General features: G+C 39.2%; 1 protein-coding gene across 1 annotated transcript; it reads left to right on the plus strand.

Annotated features, from left to right (window-relative positions):
* Positions 1-1,273: 1,273 nt before the first annotated feature.
* On the plus strand, positions 1,274-17,385 carry EEF1E1 (eukaryotic translation elongation factor 1 epsilon 1). Its single transcript, XM_081245744.1, has 4 exons — positions 1,274-1,428; positions 5,110-5,310; positions 11,298-11,393; positions 16,646-17,385. The coding sequence occupies exons 1-4, from the start codon at positions 1,342-1,344 to the stop codon at positions 16,784-16,786; spliced, it is 525 nt and encodes a 174-aa protein (XP_081101870.1). The 5' UTR covers positions 1,274-1,341; the 3' UTR covers positions 16,787-17,385.
* The last annotated feature ends 5,017 nt before the right edge of the window (positions 17,386-22,402 follow it).

The raw sequence follows: 22,402 nt of genomic DNA on the forward strand, positions 1-22,402 counted from the left end.
AGGGATGGAGAGAGTCTTCTCATTGTATACTGTTTTGTGCCCTTGAATTTCAAACCGCGTGAACTTCTCACCCATTCAAAAAATAAATAACAATGTAAAAACCTTCAGGACTTGAAGGGAAGAAACTTATAACTACTTTAAAACAAACAACTTTCTTTTAAATTACAAAATCTATCTATAATATTTCAAATCGAAGTGCATAAATTAAAAAGTGATATTCCACCCACATATCCAATCTTACTCTCCCAGAGTTATCACTTTTACCATTGGGTGCGTGTCCTTTCTGATACTTTATACTGGAATTCAAATCAAATCTCAGGTTAGGTGAGTTAGGTCAAGGCTTATCTTAAATATAATGTCCATTGGAATTAGATAACTGTCCAGATGTTTTTAAATATTTTATTGCAAGCAAAACGTGTAAATAGATCAGTGAATTCTCTCGGAGGACTGGCCTTTTTGGAAGGAGTAAAATAGTTATTCAACTCTCTGTGTAAGGAAAATAAACAGATAATTAATGCACAATAATCCACTTATACTGGAATATCCTTTGTCTTTTGTTTATGTCAACTTGGCCAAATTTTCTTTTCTTTACATTTATGTCTGCTGCCATAATTAACTCTTTAAGTATTTTAGGGTAGGGAAGGTGTCACACAGTGACAGCATTCCCCACTAAACTATATCTCTGGCTTAGTGATGAACTACCTTGTGTTTCCTTTCCATTTCTCTCAGACTAATACACACGTTGTTTTTTCATTCTTCAATGTGGAAGTTATTTTTCATAAAACTTTTGGAAATATTCTAAGTTCAACATATACTACCCATTTTCTACTTTGTAGATGTTAGAATATCTTAGGGAGAAAGCGTTTTGTGCATTGTTTATTTATATACCAAAATCTACATAAATTGTATCACTATCACACATAAATTAAACATAACTATACATAAAACACATAAATATATATACATAAATTATATCGCTATTATATCTTTTGGTATTGCAAATAAAGATCATTAAAACTAGTAATGGCTGAATGGGCTATACAAATTACTTGACACTATCTAACATACCCAGTGTTCTTTGATAATCTTTAAATTCAGAATTCTACTGCTACCCCTGAGCTGGAGCGCTGAGGTTTGCTAGTTCCTTCTCCACCTGTCACACCACCCGCGACCCGCCTTCGACCCCGCCCCTCACTTAGCCCCGCCTCTGCGCACAGGCGCACCTTCCACACCCCCCTCCGTTCAGCCAGTAGCCGGTGACGTTTGTGAGAGTAGGACGTCCCTCTCAGCCAATGCAGGAAACCCTTGCTGACCCGCCTCTGCCGAGAGCTCGGCCGGAAGATGGCGGCGGCCGCTGAGTTGACGCTGCTGGAGAAGTGTCTAGGGCTGAGTAAAGGGAACAAGTACAGCGCTCACGGCGAGCGCCAGGTGAGAAGCTGAGGCAGCGCGGAGGGGGAGAGGTGGACGGGAGCGCGGCCTGCTGAGCCGGGGTGGGACCGGGCCGGCGGGCGGAGGCGGCGGAGCGAGGATGCCGCGCGTCTCTCACCACAATGTGTCTGCGCCTCCGGCTCTCCTCCTGCGGCCCTAACTCCCGGAGGGAGGAGGGGGCACCTGCTTCTCTCGGGCTTGGCCTGAACTTTTCCTCCTGCGAAATTGTCATCATCATCTCATTCTGGGAAAGCAAGGGGGTCCTCAGAGAGCCCTCGGGTAGACCGAGCTGGAGGCCCCGCGTGTGCGTTCAGTGACAGCATTTGCTGTAACAGTACCTTTCATTCAGAATTACGCAGCGAGTGCGGAGAGCAAACGGGGTGCCGAGTACACAGTGCTAGGCCGGGCGATACGGAGGCGGACGTGCCCCTCCCCTCAGGAACCTTGGTTTTTAGCTGGGTGGACAAACGTTGCAGCTGTGTTAGTTTCAGTGCTGAAAAGTGCTGCATTGCAGCGTAGACGTATGAGAGATCACGTAGTGGGTCCTGGCGCAATCTGGGAGATTCGGTTTTTCTGAGGCCTCGTGAGGTCAAGTTCAGTGTGCAGCGTGCAGAGATGAAGGGGGAAAGTTCCGCGGTTGGAGATTGCCTGGTGGGGTGTAAGGACTCAGATTTCTGAGGGCTTTGAAGGACGTTTGTGTTTTACTAGGTGGGTGGTTGCGGTGGAGGAATCAATGTATCAGAGGAAAAGGTAGGAAGACAACTTTGGATTATATACGTTTTTTGCCCCTTTGAGATTTTTTTCTAGATGATACTTGGTTTGTGTTGTGACTTTTTCTGTTCTTCATTTGGTCCATCTTAAAATCTTGTCTCCAGAGCAGTCGTATTGTAGTTTTTACACGTAAGTTAGATTGAAGTCTGGAAAGGATAACGTGACTTGCCTGAGACCAGCCCACTGATGGGTGCAGAGTAGGCATTGGAGCCAGAGTGGCCGAGTGGCCAGCTTGTGCTTTTGCCTCTGTACTCCTGCTGATTCCTCCGCTTCTGCCGCTACTCCCTGGTTTGGTTTCTGTTTTTTAGGGAACGTTGCCAAACATGAGTCTTGCCTTCAGGGAGCTTATGATCCAGTATGAGAAGTAGTCATCGACAGCTCATGTTAATCAGAACAGAAGAGCTGCTAAATGGAGGAAAGCGTTGTTGAGGAGTGTGCAAGAGAAAGTTAATTCTGACTCTAAAAATGAGTTTGTAAACTACATGAAAAGCTGGTGTTTAAAGTGTGTAAGACCAGTAAATTACGAAAGATTGGGTAATTGGGAGTAACAAGTAGAGCAATACTGTGGATGATGCAATGCAAAGTAAACCCAGAGTTGTAGTTCAAGGCCCAGTTGTGAGGGCTGTGGAGCTCAGAGTGTGGTTTCTTATTTTATTTTAATTAAACCTTTCTTTTCCTTTTTCTTTCTTTCTTTTTTTTTTTTTTTTAAGCAGAGGACAGCTATTGAAGGTTTTTATTAATGTGTTTGGGGAAAGTGATGAGGATATATGGTAAGATTTATTCATTTTGGGGGGAAGACAACTGACAGCAATAGCCAGCAATAAGGCATCCGCTGCAATATTATCGATAATAAAAATTTTAAAACAATCCAGCTCTAGGAGAATGCTTATTAAATTATGTACATCAGCACATTGGAATATTATTTATGTAGCCACTGAAAGTGATCACTTTGAAGACCATGGAACCTTAAGATGAATGTGAAGTGGTATGTGTCCTGTGATTGCAGCTGCATGAGGTTTGTCTACTTAGGCTGCGTAAAGGAAAGAGAATGAACTATCCAGCCAAATGTACTTTATTGAAACCCTGACTCTGCCGTTACAAACCTGGTGACCTTGGTTCTTTATCTGTAAACTGAGGAGGAAATTACTTACCTGTCTTAGAAGATATAATGATTAGATGAGAAAGTAACCGGAAATTTTTTGAGCTCCTGTGATGGAATTGTGGATAATTCATTTTTCCAAATCATTTTCTAGAACTGTCATTTTACCCCCACAGTCAGCAGTTGTGAGTCCTTTTCTTTCCTCTTTCTTTCTCTCTTTTCTCCCTTTCTCCCTCTCCCTCTCTCTTTTTTTCTCCCTCCCTCCCTTCCTTCCTGTCTTTCTTTCCTCCCTCCCTCCCTCCCTCCTCCCTCCCTCCTTCCCTCCCTCCCCTCCTCCCCCCCACTCTCTCTCTCTCTCCCCCTTCTTCCCTCCCTCCCTCCCTTCCTCCCCTCCTTCCTTCCTCCCTCCCTCCCTTCCTTCCTTCCTTCCTTCCTCCCTCCCTCCCTTCCTTCCTTCCTTCCTTCCTCCCTCCCTCCCTTCCTTCCTTCCTTCCTTTCCTCCCTCCTTCCCTCCCTCCCTCCCTCCCTTCCCCTACCTAAAAGCACATGCATCTCAGTGAGTTACCTGCCATAAAATGCACACAAACACAGTCAGGGAATGGAACATTGGCAGCATCCCCAGTGAGTTGCTATTGTTTTCTTTTAATGCGTTTTTTTAAAGGAGGTTATTGGTGATCTTAGAAGTAATGGTTTCATTTGAGGGTGAAGGCAAAAGTCAGAGTTCAAGGAGCTAAGTAATGAATGGAAAGTAGCCGGTGAGGAAGTGGAAAGCTGAGACTACCTCTGGTTGCTTCCTTTACCATTTAGGAGGTAACCTTTGTATCCATAAAATGTTAATCTCCCTGTATACATCACATGGTCATATTTACCTAGATGTTAGTGTGAAAGGGCCCTGAACAGTGAAAATCGCTATCCGAGTTCAGTATACTATTTGAACTGAACAGATGGCTGAAAAGAGCAGCCGTCTTCCAGGGGAAATTCTCTTTTGGTTTCCTGAGGTCATTTAGATTGTATACTTGTTGTTTATAATTGATCAGTCTCCCCATTGGTGATACTTTCCATTTTCTTTTAAATTTCTCAAAATGCTTTGCTTAGTTGCACATCAAGAACATTTAAATTAATTAGCAATTTCTTATAATCTGAGCCTTCGGATTGCTGTTACAGTAGGGGAAACTTAGAAAGTAGGGTTGTTTTTCAGGTGATTGATTACCTGAAGCCCATACTTTATTATTAGACTTTTATAATCAGTGACCTCACTCTAAATGACTCCAAAATTGATGAATATGCAATCCATGGCAAGGAAATCACCATCACAGTCCACACCTAGTTAATGAGATAACTATTTATATTAGATCACATATCACTTAAACCAGGATAGAACTCATTTGGTGGTTCTAGCTGTATCAACATGAATTCAGTGTTCACTATAACTGTTTCTTACTTTTGTTGTTACAGAAGTTGGGTTTATTTAAGCATGTTCATTCACCTTGCTAAATAAGGTATGGGTAATCTTGATCAAATTAATGTGGTATTATTAGGATTTCCATTTTCTCTTTTTGTACATATGTAGTTATAAATTATACAGAAGCATCATTACTAATTTTTGCAATGTTATTACCAGTTTCATAGCATCAGGCATCTATTATCAAATGTAAATTATGTAACTCTTATTTTCCTGACTCATTTGTAGGTAATTTAATATCTTGAGGGTATTAGAAAAGACAGTTTGGGATTTAGCGATTACTTAGAACTTACACTCGTGATGGTATTTGTTTTTAAAATTTATCTGAAGAATTTTTTTTCTTTTTAAGATTCCAGTTCTTCAGACGAACAATGGTCCAAGTCTAACGGGATTGACTACCATAGCAGCTCACCTAGTCCAGCAGGCCAACAAGGAATATTTGCTGGGGAGCACCGCAGAGGAAAAAGCAGTGGTTCAACAGTGGTTAGAATACAGGGTAACTCAAGTAGATGGACACTCCAATAAAGAGGGCATCCGCACTGTTCTGAAGGTATCGCCACGTCTCTTTATAAGCTGAAATGTGTGAACTCTTAATAACAGGATGTCTGTTCCCTGAGATTCAGTAACTGAAGTTGTTGGCTTTCTTTACTTGTTTCCTCCTGCCTCGTGTTAGTTTGTACCTGTTATTACCTTTGCCTGGAGCAGCCTCTGCCAGCCCCTCAGCTCAGACCTCAGCTCAGATACCCCTTCCTCAGCTCGTCCTTGGCTACTCTCTCTCAGACAGATGCACTTCCTTGTTCTAAATGCTTTTCTTTCCTAACACAGCACCCTGTGCTTTTCCTTTGCAGCACTAATCATAGTCAATAATAATAGCTTTGTATGATTTTTTAATGTGATGGCTTGATATTCATTTCCCCCATTCTGCAGTCCTGATTCCCTAAGCAGTAAAGTACTTTCTTAAAGCCAAGGGGGAATCAAAGTTTTGGGAGTTGTAGTTTGTAAAACTCTGTCCATTTGATCTGGGAAAGCGCACATTTCCCGCCTTTGAGACTGATTGTTTTGGGATTTGTATTTTCTTTCTAAAGAGGTCAAGTTAGAATTAAAGAATCTATTGATATAAAATATAAACCGAATATGGCTCCAGAATCACTAAGAATAAAAAAATCTTTATAAATAAAATTAGTTTTGTTAATTATATAAAAATAAAGCATTGTTTTGGGGTTGTTTTTTTTTTTTTTAAGCTTAAAATTTGAAGGAACCTTAGAGATCACCCAACCACATGTCATTGTAGGAATCCCTTCTGTTTCCTAATTTTATTCCAATTATAATATAAATTGGTAATATAAGTTGTACAAGAAGATCTTATGGTACTGAAAGTTTTTCATTTATCATTCTGGGAGAAATGGTTTAAACTGTATTCCTGACAGATACCATCGATAGAACTGGTAGAAAATAAATTTCAGGTCTCTTTCCTTTATAGGTCTGTCCTGATCACCTACTCTTTTTTAATATCCACGAATGGCAGCGTTCCCAAAGGGAAGCAAGCCTGTCTTCCCTCTAAGTAAATGGGAGCTTTCAGGCAAATAAAAAGTAAATATAACTCTCTCTTACAGTTTTCCAAAAGAAAGCATTAGTAGTAAAGTATTTAATTCTGAAATATTTCATTGAAATTGGGTGTGTAAGTTCAAAAGTTGTATTCAGAGATTTGGTGTTAGGAGCTTAGACGTATAAGACATTGTGTCTGGGATATATCAGTATTCTTATCTGAAATCTCAACTGGGAGAATCCAGCTGGCGATAGGACCATCTTTGAAATGTACAAGGAGCCGGATGATTTGGGTTGTCGCCCTTGCTCTGCCACCGTGTGCTCATCTGTCCCTACAGTGACGAGTAGGATACGGTCCCAGGGGCTGATGATACAGTGACCCACTAGGCACAGCCCCTGCCCTTACAGAGCTCAGACCAGTGGGGGAGACAGATGTATGTGTGATTTGGGGCCAGATGAGAAAGGGTTGTTTACTGTTTTACTTTGCTTTTTGCTATTTCATGATAGCGTTTTTATTTTAAAGGCAGTATCCATTGTAGAACTTTAAGAAATATAAGTAAGCAAATAAGAGAAATTTCAAACATTTGTGGTCCCACCATCAAGCGAGAACTGTTAACAGCACTTATATTGGTCCTCAGATATTGAATTATTGACTCCCTTTTGTGTTCTTCACATGCTTTTTCTTTTCTCATATATATGTGTGTTGTATTTTAAAAACAGGCCACTCTTGGACACTGTAACTTGGTTTTTTTGGTTCACCGACAGTATGTTGGCAGCATCTTTTCAAGTCCGTAAATCCTCGCTTATACGGTCTCTGATAACCTGTTAGTACTCCGTCATATAGCTGTGCCAGGATTTAGTCTGTCCTCATGTAGTGTTGGATTGTTGCTGAATATTTTCACGCATTCCCATTGGTTTCCTTAGGCAAATCCCTACAAGGGAAATGGTTGGGCCAAAGCTGTATATGTCTTTAAGGCTATGTTGCTCCTCCGCCTTCCAGAAAAGTGTATTGACAGTGGCTTCTTCCATAAAACCCTTGCTGCCCTGGATGTTACCCCTTTCCCTTCTTTACCACCCCAATTTCATAACCAGAGCAAACCAAAAAGTGATCTCTTTGTTTACTTTGCACTTTTTTCCTTGACATTTGTTAATGCCGTGGCATTTTTTTCATAATGCTTATGAGCATCTTCATTATTTTTAAAAATTTGCTTGCATGTATTCTTTGCCTGTTTTTATACTGGGCTATTTCTGTTTTTATTACTTATTTTTTAAAATTTTGCTACTAAGGATATTGTGAAAGGATTTCATTTACTTGCTAAAGTTCCTTTTCAGAGTTAAAACCACAATGGCTCATAATTAAGGTGTAATTTCAGAAAGCAGGCATTATGATACACTAACATTTGGATCTAGATGGAGGATATATAGTTGTTTATTATACTGCTTTTTCAATATTATTAGAAGGTTTAATAATAGGTAGTTAAGAGGAAAAAGAAAAATCACGTGGAACTCTGTAGAGGGAAATATTTTTTAAAGTTTGGCAATGGCATCAGAAAGACTTCTTTAAAAAAAATGTAATGAACATCAGATATTAGTTCTGTTCCCTGAATATTTTGAATGTGTTGAAATTCTGTTCTGAATTTCAGAATTCAATTTCTGAAAAATTTCTGAATTTCTGAAAAATCAGAATTTAATTTCTGAAACTCTTGATTTATATCACTAATCAGAAAGATATTACCTATTCATAGTTTTTGAAACTCCATTTCAAAGTCTTTATAACTAGAGTATAACCTTAAAAGAGTCTTTATAACTAAAATATAGATATGGATTCTATTTTAAGAATATATATACTATACAAAGCAGTGTTGAATTACTGTTTCAGACCTTTTTAAAAATGCTTCTTAACGTTAATTGTAGATATATTTATTTTATTCTTATGCTTTATCAAACTTGTTTCATTTGAAGACATTTGAAGAAAAACCATCTCCATTAAGCAGATTACTATAGAATTTAAGTGGTAGCCTGTAATATACCAGTGTATTTTACCCTCTCTACCCAATTTTATTTTGATTCTTATGCATTTGCTTCCCTGTTTATGTCCGTGTTCCTTTACGTCATCATCTGTACCACCCCTAACAGTCCCATATTCATATACCATTTTGAAAATTACTGTCTTTAAGTGAAGGCATGGGCAAACTCAAAGAGATCAGATTCAATTCAGCAAACGTTTACTGATTACTGAACCACTATGTGCCAAGCATTTGGCATATGATTTGAGAATCAAAACGGACTTCTGTCTCTACAGCTTAAGAAATTTTTCTAGAATGAATGCTATTGACCTCTGGGGCAGTGTTTTATAACTCGTCTTTAGAGGAGCCTGTGAGAATATCTGATATTTATAAATCTTGCTCTGAAGGTGAGATGAATCTTTTGTCTCCTTTCATGTGAAGGTAAATTAATGTAAATTCCTGTGCTGTTAAACTACATGTTAATTTCGAGAGGGACCAAAAATATGTATAGAATATATTTTCTTTTGTCTAGATTTTTTCTTTTCTCAGGAAACTAATTGATTTTATTTATGCTGGTCTATCAGACAATACTTCTGATTTAGATTAGGATCCTTTAAATTTTTTATTTAATTTTTTAACATGTACTTAAATTTTTTTTTCCTTTCAGAGTGCCTCCCAGCTGTTTAAGGAGTTCAGTGCTTAACCTTTTAAAAATTGATGGTCATTGTCTGAGGAACAAATGACAGAGAACTTTCTGTAGCTTTAAATGGTGTTTAAAATTGGAGTCTTTAAGGTGTTAGAAAAACTAGATATCCAACTGCAAAAGAACGAAACTGGACTCTTACCTTACACAATATTTAAAAATTAACTCAAAATGGATCAAAGTCCTAAACATAAGACCAAAAACTGTAGAACTCTTAGAAGAAAACCTAGGGGGAAGGCTTCAGGTCATTTGATTTGGCACCAATTTCTTGGGTATAACACCAAAAGCACAGGTATCAAAAGTAAAAATAGATAAATTGGCCTTCATCAAAATGTGAGGCTTCTTTGCATCAGTAGTCACAATCAACAGAGTAAAAAGGCAACCCATGGAATGGGAGAAAAATATTTCCAAATCATATATCTGGTAATATCCAGAATATATAAAGAACTACAACTCAACAACAACAAAAAACTAAGAAACCAGTTAAAAATGAACAAAGGACTCAGGTAGACATTTCTCCAGAGAAGATATATGAGGCTAATAAGCACATGAAAAGATGCTCAACATCACTAATCATTATGGAAATGTAAATCAAAACCACAGTGAGATACCACCTCATATCCATTAGATTGACTACTACCAAAAATAAAGGCCAAAATAGCAAGTATTGGTGAGTATGTGCAGAAATTGGAAAACTTGTACACTGTTGGTGGGAATGTAAAATGGTGCAGCTGCTATGAAAAACAGTATGGCGATTCATCAAAAGAGTTAAAATAAAATTATCATATTTACCATATGATCCAATACTTCCACTTACGGAAGTATACCCAAAAGAATTCACACTAGGTCTCAAAGAGATATTTGTACACCCATGTTCATTCCAGTGTTATTCACAGTAGCAGTTAGGTGGAATCAACCCAAGTGTCTGCCGACAGATGAATGGATGAATAAAATGTGGTCTGTACATACAGTGGAATGTTATTCAGCCTTAAGGAAATCCTGACACATTTTACAACATGGATGAACCTTGAGGATATCATGCTCAGTGAAATAAGCCAGTCACAAAAGGACAAAGAGTATATGATTCTACTTATATACAACATATAAAACAGTCAAATTCATAGAAACAGAAAGCAGAATGGTGATTGCCAGGGCCTGGGGGATGAGGGAAAGGGGAATTTGTTTAATAAGTACAGAGCTTTAGTTTTCTGAGATGAAAAAATTCTGAAAATTGATTGCACCACAGTGTGAATACCCTTAGCACTTACTGCATTATGCACCTAAAAATGATTACGGTGGTAAATTAAAATTTGATTAATTTTACGTGTTACATGTATTTACCTCAATTAAAAGTTTAAAATATAAATATATTAAAATGCAACAATAATTATAATTATTAATAACATTAATATAATTAATAATTAATTAATAATCTATATGATCAATATTATAATTAATAGTATCGATGTATTAATTAATATAATTGATAGTAATTATACTTATTGTAACTAATAATTATAATAATATTATAGTTATTATAATTATAATAAATTATAATTCTCTTAAAACATAAGAATTGTTGGGCTTCCCTGGTGGCACAGTGGTTAAGAATCCACCTGCCAATGCAGGGGACACAGGTTCGAGCCCTGGTCCGGGAAAATCCCACATGCCGCAGAGCAACTAAGCCCGTGCGCCACAGCTACTGATCCTGTGCTCTAAAGCCCGTGAGCCACAACTACTGAGCCTGTGTGCCACAACCACTGAAGCCAGCGCGCCTAGAGCCCGTGCTCCGCAACCTCAATGAGAAGCCCACGCACCGCAACTAGAGAAAGCCCGCACGAAGCAATGAAGAGCCAACGCAGCCAAGAATAAATAAATAAAATAAATAAATTTTTTTAAAAAATAGGAATTGTTGAGGAGCTTTTTATATTTTAATGGAAAAAATAAATCCAACATGAGCATGATTTACAAAATGCTCCCCCCCCAAAAAAAAATTGGAGTCTTTGAAATGATCAGAGATGGCTGTGAATATCATTTTCTAATGTTTTCTTATTTCTTTAAAATAAGGCTAATAATATTTACCTTATTTTTAAAAATGAGTTGATTTTTATGTGATTTGTGATTTTGAATGAATTCAAATCTATTATTGTCAAAGATTAAATTTATTAAATTAAATGTCAGTATTGTGTTTTCTAATAGCCTTCTAAATGCTTCAAGTCAAATGTATAGTTAACTTTATTATTACTGTTTTTTAAATTAATATTTTTTAATTTTTTTCCCTAGGATCTTAATTCATATCTTGAAGATAAAGTCTACCTTACAGGATATAACTTCACATTAGCAGATATCCTCTTATACTATGGACTTCATCGCTTTATTGTGAGTATTTGAATAGTTATTGGTGTTTTTGTCTGTGATGTTCAGAATGATTTGTTTTGTCTTGAATTTAAATCAAATTTGAATTTTCAACTTATCACATGAAAGTGAAAGGAATTATTTTTATACAAGGTACCTTATGCAAATATTCCTTTCATGGATCCATCACACATAGGAGCTTCCTGTTCCTTGACCTGCTTGATTCCTGTTCTTGTTCCTGTTTTTCTTTGGGGCTCCTTCTCTTGCCACCCTTTGTACTCGCTTGTCATCCTCACCTGGACCCCACCGTCCCCTTTCTGCTCCAGCTCTACGCCTCAATTTCAGTACTGCACCTTCTGTGCCATCTCTTACCCTAGCTCTTAATCTTACTCCCTAGTTCCATCGTTACCCGAAGTAACTCAATTCCTTCCCTCTTTCCAAACCTGTAAACTTTCTTCCCCATCCAGCCTAGATCCCCTTTGTGTAACTCAAATCCCCAACTCTTGGTCAGTCCAAATACGTGCCTTCAGTCCTATCTCCCGGCTGAGCTATATGGGAGAAATCACACACAAGCTGTCATTAAGAAGATGAGCATTTCTCCCCTCTAATTAAAAAAAAAAAAGATGACAAGGAAGTGTAAGTCTTGCAAACCAACGTGTATATTTACCTCCTTCCCTCTCTGGCTTATACAGGTCATGCGATAGGGAAAGGAGATACTCTGAGAAGGAGGGAGCTTATGTGGAATTTCTTTGCCAGCAGAGTGGACAGGGTCCTAATGCACAGCACTTGTAGCACTGGCTGCCAAGCTGTTTCACTGTGAGTCTAGGTGCCCACAAGGGCGTATGGTTTTCAAGCAGGTTAGAAGAGTTTCATTCAATGCTGCGTGTGAAAACTAGACTTCCAGGGAGTTCCCTGGTGGCCTAGTGGTTAGGATTCCAGGCTTTCACTGCCATGGCCTGGGTTCAATCCCTGGTCAGGGAGCTAAGATCCCATAAGCCACGCAGCTCAGCCAAAAAAAGTAAATAAAATAAAACTTAAAAAAAACCTGGGCTTCTGTTAACAATATTCAATGATCTCTGCCTATTTCTATTCCCTATTTTGACATGTATATCCTTTTTATATTTAGTGATTACAGTATTATGATTGAGTATCTCACGCTTATTGTTTTCAAAACAAAATTGAGTGAAATGATACGTAAATCACTGTTCACTGTCCCTTTAGGTTCATAAAATGAGTCCATAACCAAAGCAGCTCTCCCACCCTGGTCCACATGCAGGCAGATTATGTCAGAGAAGTAAACACCTTCTCAAGGAACCGGCCTCACAGACAAAACGTGGTGTTAAATGACATTCCTGTTGAGTGAGGTGTAAATATACCCAGGAGAGAAAAAAAGTGATTACTAGGTGTTAAGTTCAGGCAGAGTAGATGGGAGGTTCAGGTCGGCTTCCTGCTTGTGTTCCTCAGACAGTTCTGGCGCTTTGTTTGCCATGGCAGTGCATTTATTTTTGCCCTCATACGTTCCTTCATTTACTTGTTCACGTTATTAAATACTTAATATGTAGTCAGCACAGTCAGCGCAGTATACAAAACAGCAGTCAGGGAACCTTCATGGCATCAGATAGTCCTGCTGTGTTTTGTTTCAGTGTGAGCCCGACTTCAGCGGTGGCTGATTACTCTGAGATCTGGTCCATCTTAATTCCGTCTGAGGAATATTACATTGTTCTTCCTTTGTTAAACTGCCAGTTACTGTGGCTGTTTATTTTCACCCCGGTGACTCATTGCTTTCTTCAAGTGATTTCTTCAGTAGATAGCAGTCCCTATGAACAGGCTGTTATTCAAGATTATTAAAATCCTTTGTAAAGTTATGTGCTGCTTGACTATAAGATTGTTATCAATGAGATACATTTGTTTCCAAGTTCGGAGCACCAGTGGAGCTGTCATTCTTCTAGAAAGAAAGGAAAAGTAAAAAGAGCTGCAGCACAGTCCAGGAATGCCGGCCATAAAGAATGTCCCAGAGGCAGCATGGTGCCAGTTGGAAAGGTAGCAAACCAACATTTCACCCTGGTCTGGAATGGGTCACTCAAAGAGTTTCTCACATGTCTTCATGGAAAGTTAGTGACTAAGAATGTTATCTGTTTGGCTTTAAAGTTCAGACTGGTTGTAGAGTGCCAGTATAAATAAGAAGGAATGATTAGGTAGAAGAGCCAAGCCTCACTGTAGACTCACTGGCATTCTGACCAGTAAGAAGCAGGAAATGGTAACTAGAACAATCGCATTGTGTTTCCTGTTGTAAAAAAAAAAGAAGAAAAAAATAGTCAATTAGAAAGGAATGATGGAAAACTAGTTTTAAGTAAAATATTTGATGGGGATCCCATCCCAGAAGTTCTAAAAAAGTGTAAGTTTGGTGAGGGTAAAATCTTTCTGTTTGTTTGTTTCTGTTTACGGTACGTTCAGAAATAGAATGTCTACCAAAACAGTAGTGGCGGTAACAAAGCGAGGTCAGTCATAATTTTCTCAGACTCGAGGGGCAAGCTCCAAAGTTTAAACCAGAAGGTTAAGCATAACCTGATCCTTCTGAAAAAGTGCTGCATTTCTAGCAAAATGTTCTGAGGGAAAATGAACAAATTTACATTGTCTAAAATAGATCATCTAGTTAAAAATTATTGGAATAAATTAGGAAATGTTAGAAGAAACTTTAGAAGTTCCTGGAATAACAGTTATTTTGTGCTGTGGGTCTGTTGTAATCCTTACACTAGAGACCAAACAAGTGAAATTTTTAAGTTGGAGAATATCGATTTTGCCATGTGTTGTAGTTTGTTGCTGTTGTTATAATCGTCAGTGATAGGCCTGGTGGCAGCATATGCTAGTCCCGGTGATACCAAATGCTGTTCTGAAGTGTAAATAGTAAATAGACACTGCCCTTTGTCCCTGGGTCAAAATCTGAGTGAACAGCTTGACACAGATCAAACAAGCATCAGTACTTTATTGTTTGGAAATGCTTTCTTGGTGCATTTTAATTCATTCTGAAAAATAACATCTCACAAAACGGCTGAGTAGAGACTTTTTAAAATGAAAGAGCTCTGAAATTAGTCAAAGTTGTGAGCAGTCAGATTGGATTCATCATGTATTTCAACAGCTGACATGAAATCAAGTTGGAGTAATACTTGCTACTTTTTGCTTTAACTGTCAGTAAAGAGGTTTGTTGAAGTTGGTTTTGAATTTTATTTACGTACGTAAATATGTATGTATGTATGTATGTATGTATGAAGGAAGGAGGAAGGAAGGAAGGAAACTCACCCCCATTTCCTGTTAGAGTTGCAGCTATGTTTACTAGTCGTTGAACTTTTAAAAAATCTTGTATTTTCTTTAGAAGTCAGTGGTGAAGTTTACCTATGGTAAAGATTTAGAAAAAGAACAAAAAGTTAGCTCTTTTACAAAATGTGTTTTACCTTTTGAAATATGGACTGATACTCGGTTTATTCCGCAATGGTTGTTTAAGTGCCTTCTATGTACAGCACAAGATAGTTAGGAATAATATAATTCTTTACATGTGAAACCATGAATTCTCTTTTAATAAAAAGTAACTTTTACACTAAAAAAAATACTTTCTTGACCAATTTTCTTGACTAATGTGTTAATGTTTTAATCTGCTTGCCATGGCCTAACGACGTTATGGGTGAACAGTTATAGTCACATGTTTCTGATAACTGGATGCAACCCTCCACCCCCGTAAACAAGATGAGTATATTTTTGTAATTTGCTGTAGCAGCTTGCTGTGTGGGATTTAGACCACAAACTTAAATTTTACATAACAGTAGCAGTGAGACCCCCTGCTAGTAAACTGGTCCAACGGAGATAGACATTTGACACCAAAGATGTTAACAGATCAGATGTGGATACAATTGTATCCTAATGTCATAAAGGAAAAAAAAGGAAGGTAGGATGACTTGTATCACTTTCTCTTTTCAGACTGCATTCTAGTAAATGTGAAATGAAAATACAAGTTCAATTAAACACTTATTGAGAAAATGCTATATGTCTACCTTTTAATTTTATTGCTAATAATATTTTCTATTCTGTAATAATTATTAGATACCAGAGTGATTTGTCCTTCAGTGTTGTTGACCTGGTGACTTAGCAGAGTGTTTGCCTGTAGGCACAAGTATATGCTAAATTCTGAACAGCCATAGGGCATCCATCGCTAAAAGCGCCTTCCAACAAGCAGACTGCTAATGGGTTTGAAGTACCTGAGGGAGACTGAGATTTCTGGTGTGCGTGAACATTCCTTGTCAGTTTTATGGAGACTTGCAATATGCTAAACAAATGAATTAGCCACAGGAGAAGGAACTACACTAATCTTACCTGGTCCATGGCCGTCCTACTGGCTTCTCCTTACCTGACACCTCTTCATGATTCTCATCCAAGATTTGGCTCAAAGAAAAGGCTTCAAGTCACCTACTGTGGGATCTGAGCCCAGTGAAATGATAGGCACCCTCTGTTTTGATTGCATCTTTCTGTAACCAAATCTCTGGGCATCCTTGTAGCTTGACAGTAAATTCTGTGAACTGCTACATCCTCTAAAGATCGAGTGCAGCTTTATTGCAAACAGAATTCAGAAAGTCTGTTGTTCATCTGAGACGTACACCCCAGAAATAGCCCTTCCTTCTTGTATTAAGCAGTAATCCCTTAACATTAAATGAGTCATTGTCTTCAGTAAAATTTTTCCCCAGAGTTTAGTAGAAAGAAGCAGTTGTGTACACATACGTATACACCAGCCATCTACAAATATATATATATATATATATATATATATATATATATATATATATATGTATTTGAGTTTATATTGTATTCCCTTGTTTAAGTATGTTAGATGCCAATAAACCTTTCTTATTTTAGGTTTGCGAAAACTATTGGAGAAAGAACCATGTCTTAGTCTCTCAGAAGCTATTCTCTTGCTTTCTTCTATTTTCCTTTCCAATAAAGTAAAAAAAGAAACTTTAGTCCTCCAGATCCTGTGTTAATGTAAATTTTTCATTTGTTGAAAACTTCAGATTTCGCCCCTAAGCACATCTGGTTTTGAACTGAACATGAAATCATTAAACAAATGGTGGGCTCGTCCAAGTGGCTGAAATGGTTCACTCCTATCTGAATATGTTGGCTTTGAGAACTGTGGGGTGTTTTTTTTCCCCAATGTCTATCTCCTACTCAAATGGTATTAATAGTTGCACTTATGTAATGTCTGTGTCGTGTGTGTGTTTTTAATCTCTACTTAGGTTGGCCTGACAGTTCAAGAAAAGGAGAAATATCTTAACGTGTCTCGCTGGTTTTGTCACATTCAGCATTATCCAGGCATCAGGCAACATCTGTCTAGGGTTGTCTTCATCAAGAACAGACTATATACTAATTCCCACTAGAAGCCATCTGCGCTGTACAGAAGAGTGACTAAGATATTTTAAATGGAAAGTGTATTCTGGACCAGAGGGCTGACATGAATTGATAGACAGCCACTCTTTATTCATGGAAGTTGGTAGAATGTTTAAAGTATAAACTTGTGTCCCAACATTTGATTTGTTCTTTCGTAGAAATTTTGCAGTTTTTTTAATGTGAAACTTCAAGTGCTGTCAAAACTTGAGTTGAGATCAAGGTATCAATTATCTTGTTTTTAGAGATGAAATGTATTTTAATAAAAGTTGCAAATCAGTGGCTTAATCTTAAAAAAAAATAGTCATTCCGATGGTTGACATATTTGGCTATTTATTGACCTCTTTCATCTTATAAATTAATTTTCCCCTTCTGAATATTTATAGTAGTTTGTTTTTTAAGAACTAGGGTAAATTGTGCCAAGGAGACAAAAAGGGAAGACAGATGGATTTGTTTTCAAATATTTATGTGAGAGCCAGTAAACGTGGTTGAAAAAGTCATTTTTTGTTTGTTTCTTTCCTGTAGTCAGTATTCATTGAGGTGAAACTACTGCACTGCCCTAGAGGGAAGTGGAATAAAATACATTCCCTCGAGTTAATGGTTCTTTTGTTGTCTTTGGGCTCATTGGAATATGCAGTAGCTGAAAAGCAATGGGAAATTCCCACTATCCCACTAATTTTGGACTTGGTAACTACTAGACTTTTCTAAACTAAAAACCAACATAGAAAGGCTGCTGTTGACACTCTGTGTAAAGAATGAAGACTCATACTGTATTAAAACAAACCTATACAGTTTATAACTGTTAGAGGCTGAGTTAATAAATAATCAATGATTGAGAGCTAAAGAGCTTATGTTTACAAATAATAGGAAAAATTGTCTTTGAGCGCTTCACTGTCAATGCTATGTGACATTTTGGTGCTGACTCTGAGTCTCAGTAGAGTACAACTCAAAGCTCAAGTGCAAAGAGCAGAGACTTGGGAAGTGTCCATCCCTTTGGCCCAGTCCTGCTTTGATCACATACTAGCTGAATGCATGACCTAAAGCAAATCAGTTAACCATACTTTCTTAATCTCTAAACATAAAAATAAAATGTAAAAGTGAAGATAACTCTAAATGTTGAGGATTTGTGGAGACAAACATACGTGAAAAAGCCTAACATCCAGCCCATGGCTGTCAGTAAAGGCTTCTCTTTGTAAGAGGCCCCCCACTCCCGCTTTTGTTCTTCACGTTACTGAGTCAAGAGATTTAATAGGCCAAGAGTATTGAGTATATTGTAATACATCAAGACAATTTTTACAGGATTGGATTCCACAATTCATTGCTATTGGGAGCATTTTTAATTTTTACAAAGTAGCCTTTATATTAGAAACTGTGGACTTGTATTTGCATGTTCAGAGACTGAAGGGCTCAAGTCCCCCTTGGGAGTTGGTACGTGTGCCACAGAGGCAGGCCCAGTCTGACTTCTCATGCAGGCCGCTGCCCCAGCTGGGTCTGCTGTAAGGCTTCCACCTTAGATTCCACTGCTGCAAATTACTCCTTCCTCTAACACTTCTCTGGTCTCCCCTGGACCGGGCGGGGGGGGTAAGCAGGATAGACAGGATAGACAAGAGATGGGCTAGCCGGTCCTCCCGTCCCAAGCATTTCACTCTTTTCCTTCAGTGTATGTCAGCTGTGAGGAAGCGAGCACAGAGGATACCGGATACCTCTTTGCCAGATGTATCCTCTTCCCACTTCCACCTGGTGAGTCTTTTTTTTGGGCCGTGCTCCGTGGCTTGCTGGATCTTAGTTCCCTGACCAGGGATTGAACCTGGGCCTACGGCAGTGAAAGCACCATGTCCTAACCACTGGACCGCCAGGGAAGTCCCCCCTGTGAATCTTATATCTGCTAGTCAGTTCTTCATTGCAGAGCATATCATTGCTTAATAGGTTATCACCTACTACGTGCCAGGATGATCTTGGAAGATGCAGAGGTGGCAGAAAGAGAAAATCCTGGCTCCCGTGGGCAAAGGTTAGATGTTCTCAGCGTCTAAATCTAAACAATTCATTTCCCCTTAGAAAGGCTGTGGGGCGTCCTAGGTCATTTCCATCAGGTACTTCTCTACCTGAAGTGCCCTTTCTTTCTCACTCGATGACCTCTTCAGTATTCAACTTTGTCGTGTCCTGGAAGTCAAGTCCATGCTGACCAACCCACCTCCCCCTGCCTCCCATCTGGCACTGACGTCATTGTGCTATTTTTGATCACTAGTCTCTCCCACCAGATGTTTAATTCCTTGGGAGCAGAGACTGACTTTTCGCAGCTGTCCAAACAGTAACTGACACATAACAGTAAACGCTCGATGTGTGTTGAAAGAATGTAGTATTAAGTCCATTTTGAGCAAACCAAGAAAAGTGTAAGTGTGAATTGCAATTAGGTACAGGTGTATAGCAGAAAAACCAAATAACATTAAACTGGGTTGTTTCTTATGTGAAAGAAGACAGTCCACAGTTGGTATTAGGCATCTAGCTGCTTCTTTATACTGAACAAGTAGTTTTCTTTCTCAGGTTCAACTCATGGTCCAAGATGGCTATTGGCTCTAGACTTCAAGTCCATGATTAAGACCTAAGGAAGGAGGCCAAGAGGAAGGGCAAAAAGACTCCTCTCCCAACTGAGTCAATCCACTTGAAGGACCTTTCCGGGAAGCCCTATTCAGCAAAATCTATTTACATGTCTTTGGCCATCCCAGCTAGGAGAAAGGCCAGAAGTGTAGTCCTTTAGCACACACAGTGCCAGCCAGAACAAAACCTGTGCTGTGAATGAGGAAGAAGGAAGAAAGGGATACAGCTATGTAGGCAGCTAGCTATCTCTATCACGGTAAGTAGCGTTTAAATGGGAAAATACTTTCTGAATGCTCAAGAATCCAGTTGTAAAAGAATTTTTGTGAGTAAATTGTTGACATTCCATGGATCATCGGTTTGCAAAGAATTCGAATACCATAGAATAAATACTTTTCACTGATCACAGTTTTCAAGGTTCACAAGCTATTTTAGGGTCCTGCAATACTGAGTGAGGAGGATCTGTTAATGCACTTTTCATACCAGCGCTAACAGCTAACACTTACTGAACCTTCGGTATGTGTTCCACACCACTCTAAGTGTTTTAAGTGAATTCACTCCTTGAATTCTTATCCCCCTTTGCCAGGTAATGAAACTGAGGCACAGGTTGGTTAAGGAACTTCCCCGGGTCACAGCCAGTATCCAGGGGTTGGGATTCGGTCGAGTGTCTGGCTCAGACTCAGTCTGTAAGCACCAGTGTGCCTGGCAACTTCTGCTTAACCAACCTGTGAAATTCGTTTTTGCCACCCTTAGAAAAAGCTGCCCTAGGCATTGGATAAAACAAAAGTGTACATAACTTTGAGAATAAATTAGATGTTTCCACAATTCTGGATATACTAAAAATGCCTGACTCGTTCACTTTAAATGGGCAACTTTTGTGATACGTGAATTATAGCTTAATAAAGCAGGCTTTTGTTGTTGTTCTTGGCTGCACCACGTGGCATGTGGGATCTTAGTTCCCCAACCAGGGATCCAGCCCACGCCCCTGCGTTGGAAGCGCAGAGTCTTAACCACTGGACCGCAGAGGAAGTCCTAAAGCAGCTTGCTTGCTTGCTTGCTTGCTTGCTTCCTTCCTTCCTTCCTTTCTCTCTCCCTCCCTCCCTCTCTCTCTCTCTTTCTTTCTTTCTTTCTGAGTCAAATACATTAGCCTCACTGTATATTAATTACAAGACCTTGGATAAGTCAGTGCATGTTAAATTCCTCTTATGAAACAGGTGAAGATGACTGATCTCATTTAATTTGCAATAAGAAGGTATAAAACTTACCTAGCACAGTGCCTGGCACACAGAAAGTGATCAGTGAAGGACAAACTGCTATGGAAGATTGTAGAATCATAACCCACAATTTTATAAAGTCAAATTCTTAACTAACCCATAAGCCTCTTCCCACCGGCTATCTCTGAGGCACCTGCTCAACAAGGGCAGATAAGATAACTAGGCAGAGAGCATCTTGTGGTTTTAATATTTATTTGTTTATTTACTTTGGCTGCACCAGTCTTAGTTGCAGCATGCAGGATCTAGTTCCCTGATCAGGGATCGAACCTGGGCCCCCAGCATTGGGAGCACAGAGTCTTACCCACTGGACCGCCAGGGAAGTACCCATCTTGTGATTTTGGTAAAACATGAATCCATTGTATTACTCACCAGCTTAAAAATCTCTGGTCCTCACATCTTTCAAGCCATTGAAAAAAGGGAGCGTACTAATTTTTTTTCCCCTAAAAAATCAACGAAACTCCTCTAAAATGAGGTGTATGCCATTCCTTCTGAAAAGTAGTTGCCCCTTTCCACCATTTCCTTTCTGTAATTCCCAGAAGCCTAGAGCACTCATCATTCAACAATCCCTCTAGGGCTTCCCTGGTGGCACAGCGGTTAAGAATCTGCCTGCCAATGCAGGGGACACGGGTTTGAGCCCTGGTCTGGGAATATCCCACATGCTGCAGAGCAACTAGGCCCATGTGCCACAACTACTGAACCTGCGCTCTAGAGCCCGCGAGCCACAACTACTGGAGCCTGCGTGCCTAGAGCCCATGCTCTGCAACAAGAGAAGCCACCGCAGTGAGAAACCCACTCGCCACAACTAGAGAAAGCCCACACACAGCAATGAAGACCCAATACAGCCAAAAATAAAATAAATTTTTAAAAAGTTAATAAATTTAATAATCCCTCTACATTCAATATCTTGTAATAACCTATAATGAAGAAGAATAAATATATATGTATAACAATCACTTTGTTGTACACTGGAATCTAACACAACATGGTAAATCAACTACACTTCAATTTTTAAAAAAATAACCCTCAAATATTTCTTTAGCACCTACTGTGTGTCAACAAGCAACTAGGCCTCAGGGTTTCCAATCCAATGGTCTGTAAACAGATTCCTGAAACAGCAGGTAAAGCATCCTTGGGGAGGCAGCCAGCTGCTCAGCATTCTTTGAAAGTAAATAAAAATAATCACATACCATTTACTGAGTGTCTACTGTGTCTGCACTCTGTACCAGACACTTTACAACCTTCACATTATCTCATGTTACTTTAGGAGGTAGGGCAGAGGCAGAGACTAACCCACATGCTGACCACCCAGTTAGACCACGACTGGAGTGAATGGGAACTGTACAACTGCAGAACTGGAGGACGTCACCCGTCACCATTTTATGCACTGGGATTTGATTTGACGGCCTTGACTAGATACTGGCCCTGTCTCCCTAGGCCCTGTGCAACTTTCAAGAACAGGTCAAAAATTCCAAGTAGGGAAGGATCATTCTTCAGTCGAGGATCCACAAATTTTCCACTAATTGCAATAAATAATGGTTTTAAACCAAATAGAGGGAATTCCCCAGGGTCCAGTGGTCAGGACACTGCAATGGAGGGCCTGGGTTCAATCCCTGGTTGGGGAACTAAGATCCCACAAGCTACGGCGCTGCCCCCCAAATAAAAATCAATAAGTAAACAAACCAAATAGAAATAATAGAACTGGAAGCAGTATCAAAAGGCCATTTGTGGGACTCCCCTGGTGGC

This window comes from Mesoplodon bidens, assembly GCF_964165515.1.
Source record: "Mesoplodon bidens genome assembly, chromosome: 10".
Classification (NCBI taxonomy): Eukaryota; Metazoa; Chordata; class Mammalia; order Artiodactyla; family Ziphiidae; genus Mesoplodon; species Mesoplodon bidens.

Coding starts and splice junctions, on each gene's coding strand:
- EEF1E1 (XM_081245744.1), top strand. CDS start 1,342: ATGGCGGCGGCCGCTGAGTTGACGCTGCTGGAGAAGTGTCTAGGGCTG. Junction 5,311..11,297: donor GCATCCGCACTGTTCTGAAG/GTATCGCCACGT, acceptor TTTTTTCCCTAG/GATCTTAATTCATATCTTGA. Junction 11,394..16,645: donor ATGGACTTCATCGCTTTATT/GTGAGTATTTGA, acceptor ATCTCTACTTAG/GTTGGCCTGACAGTTCAAGA.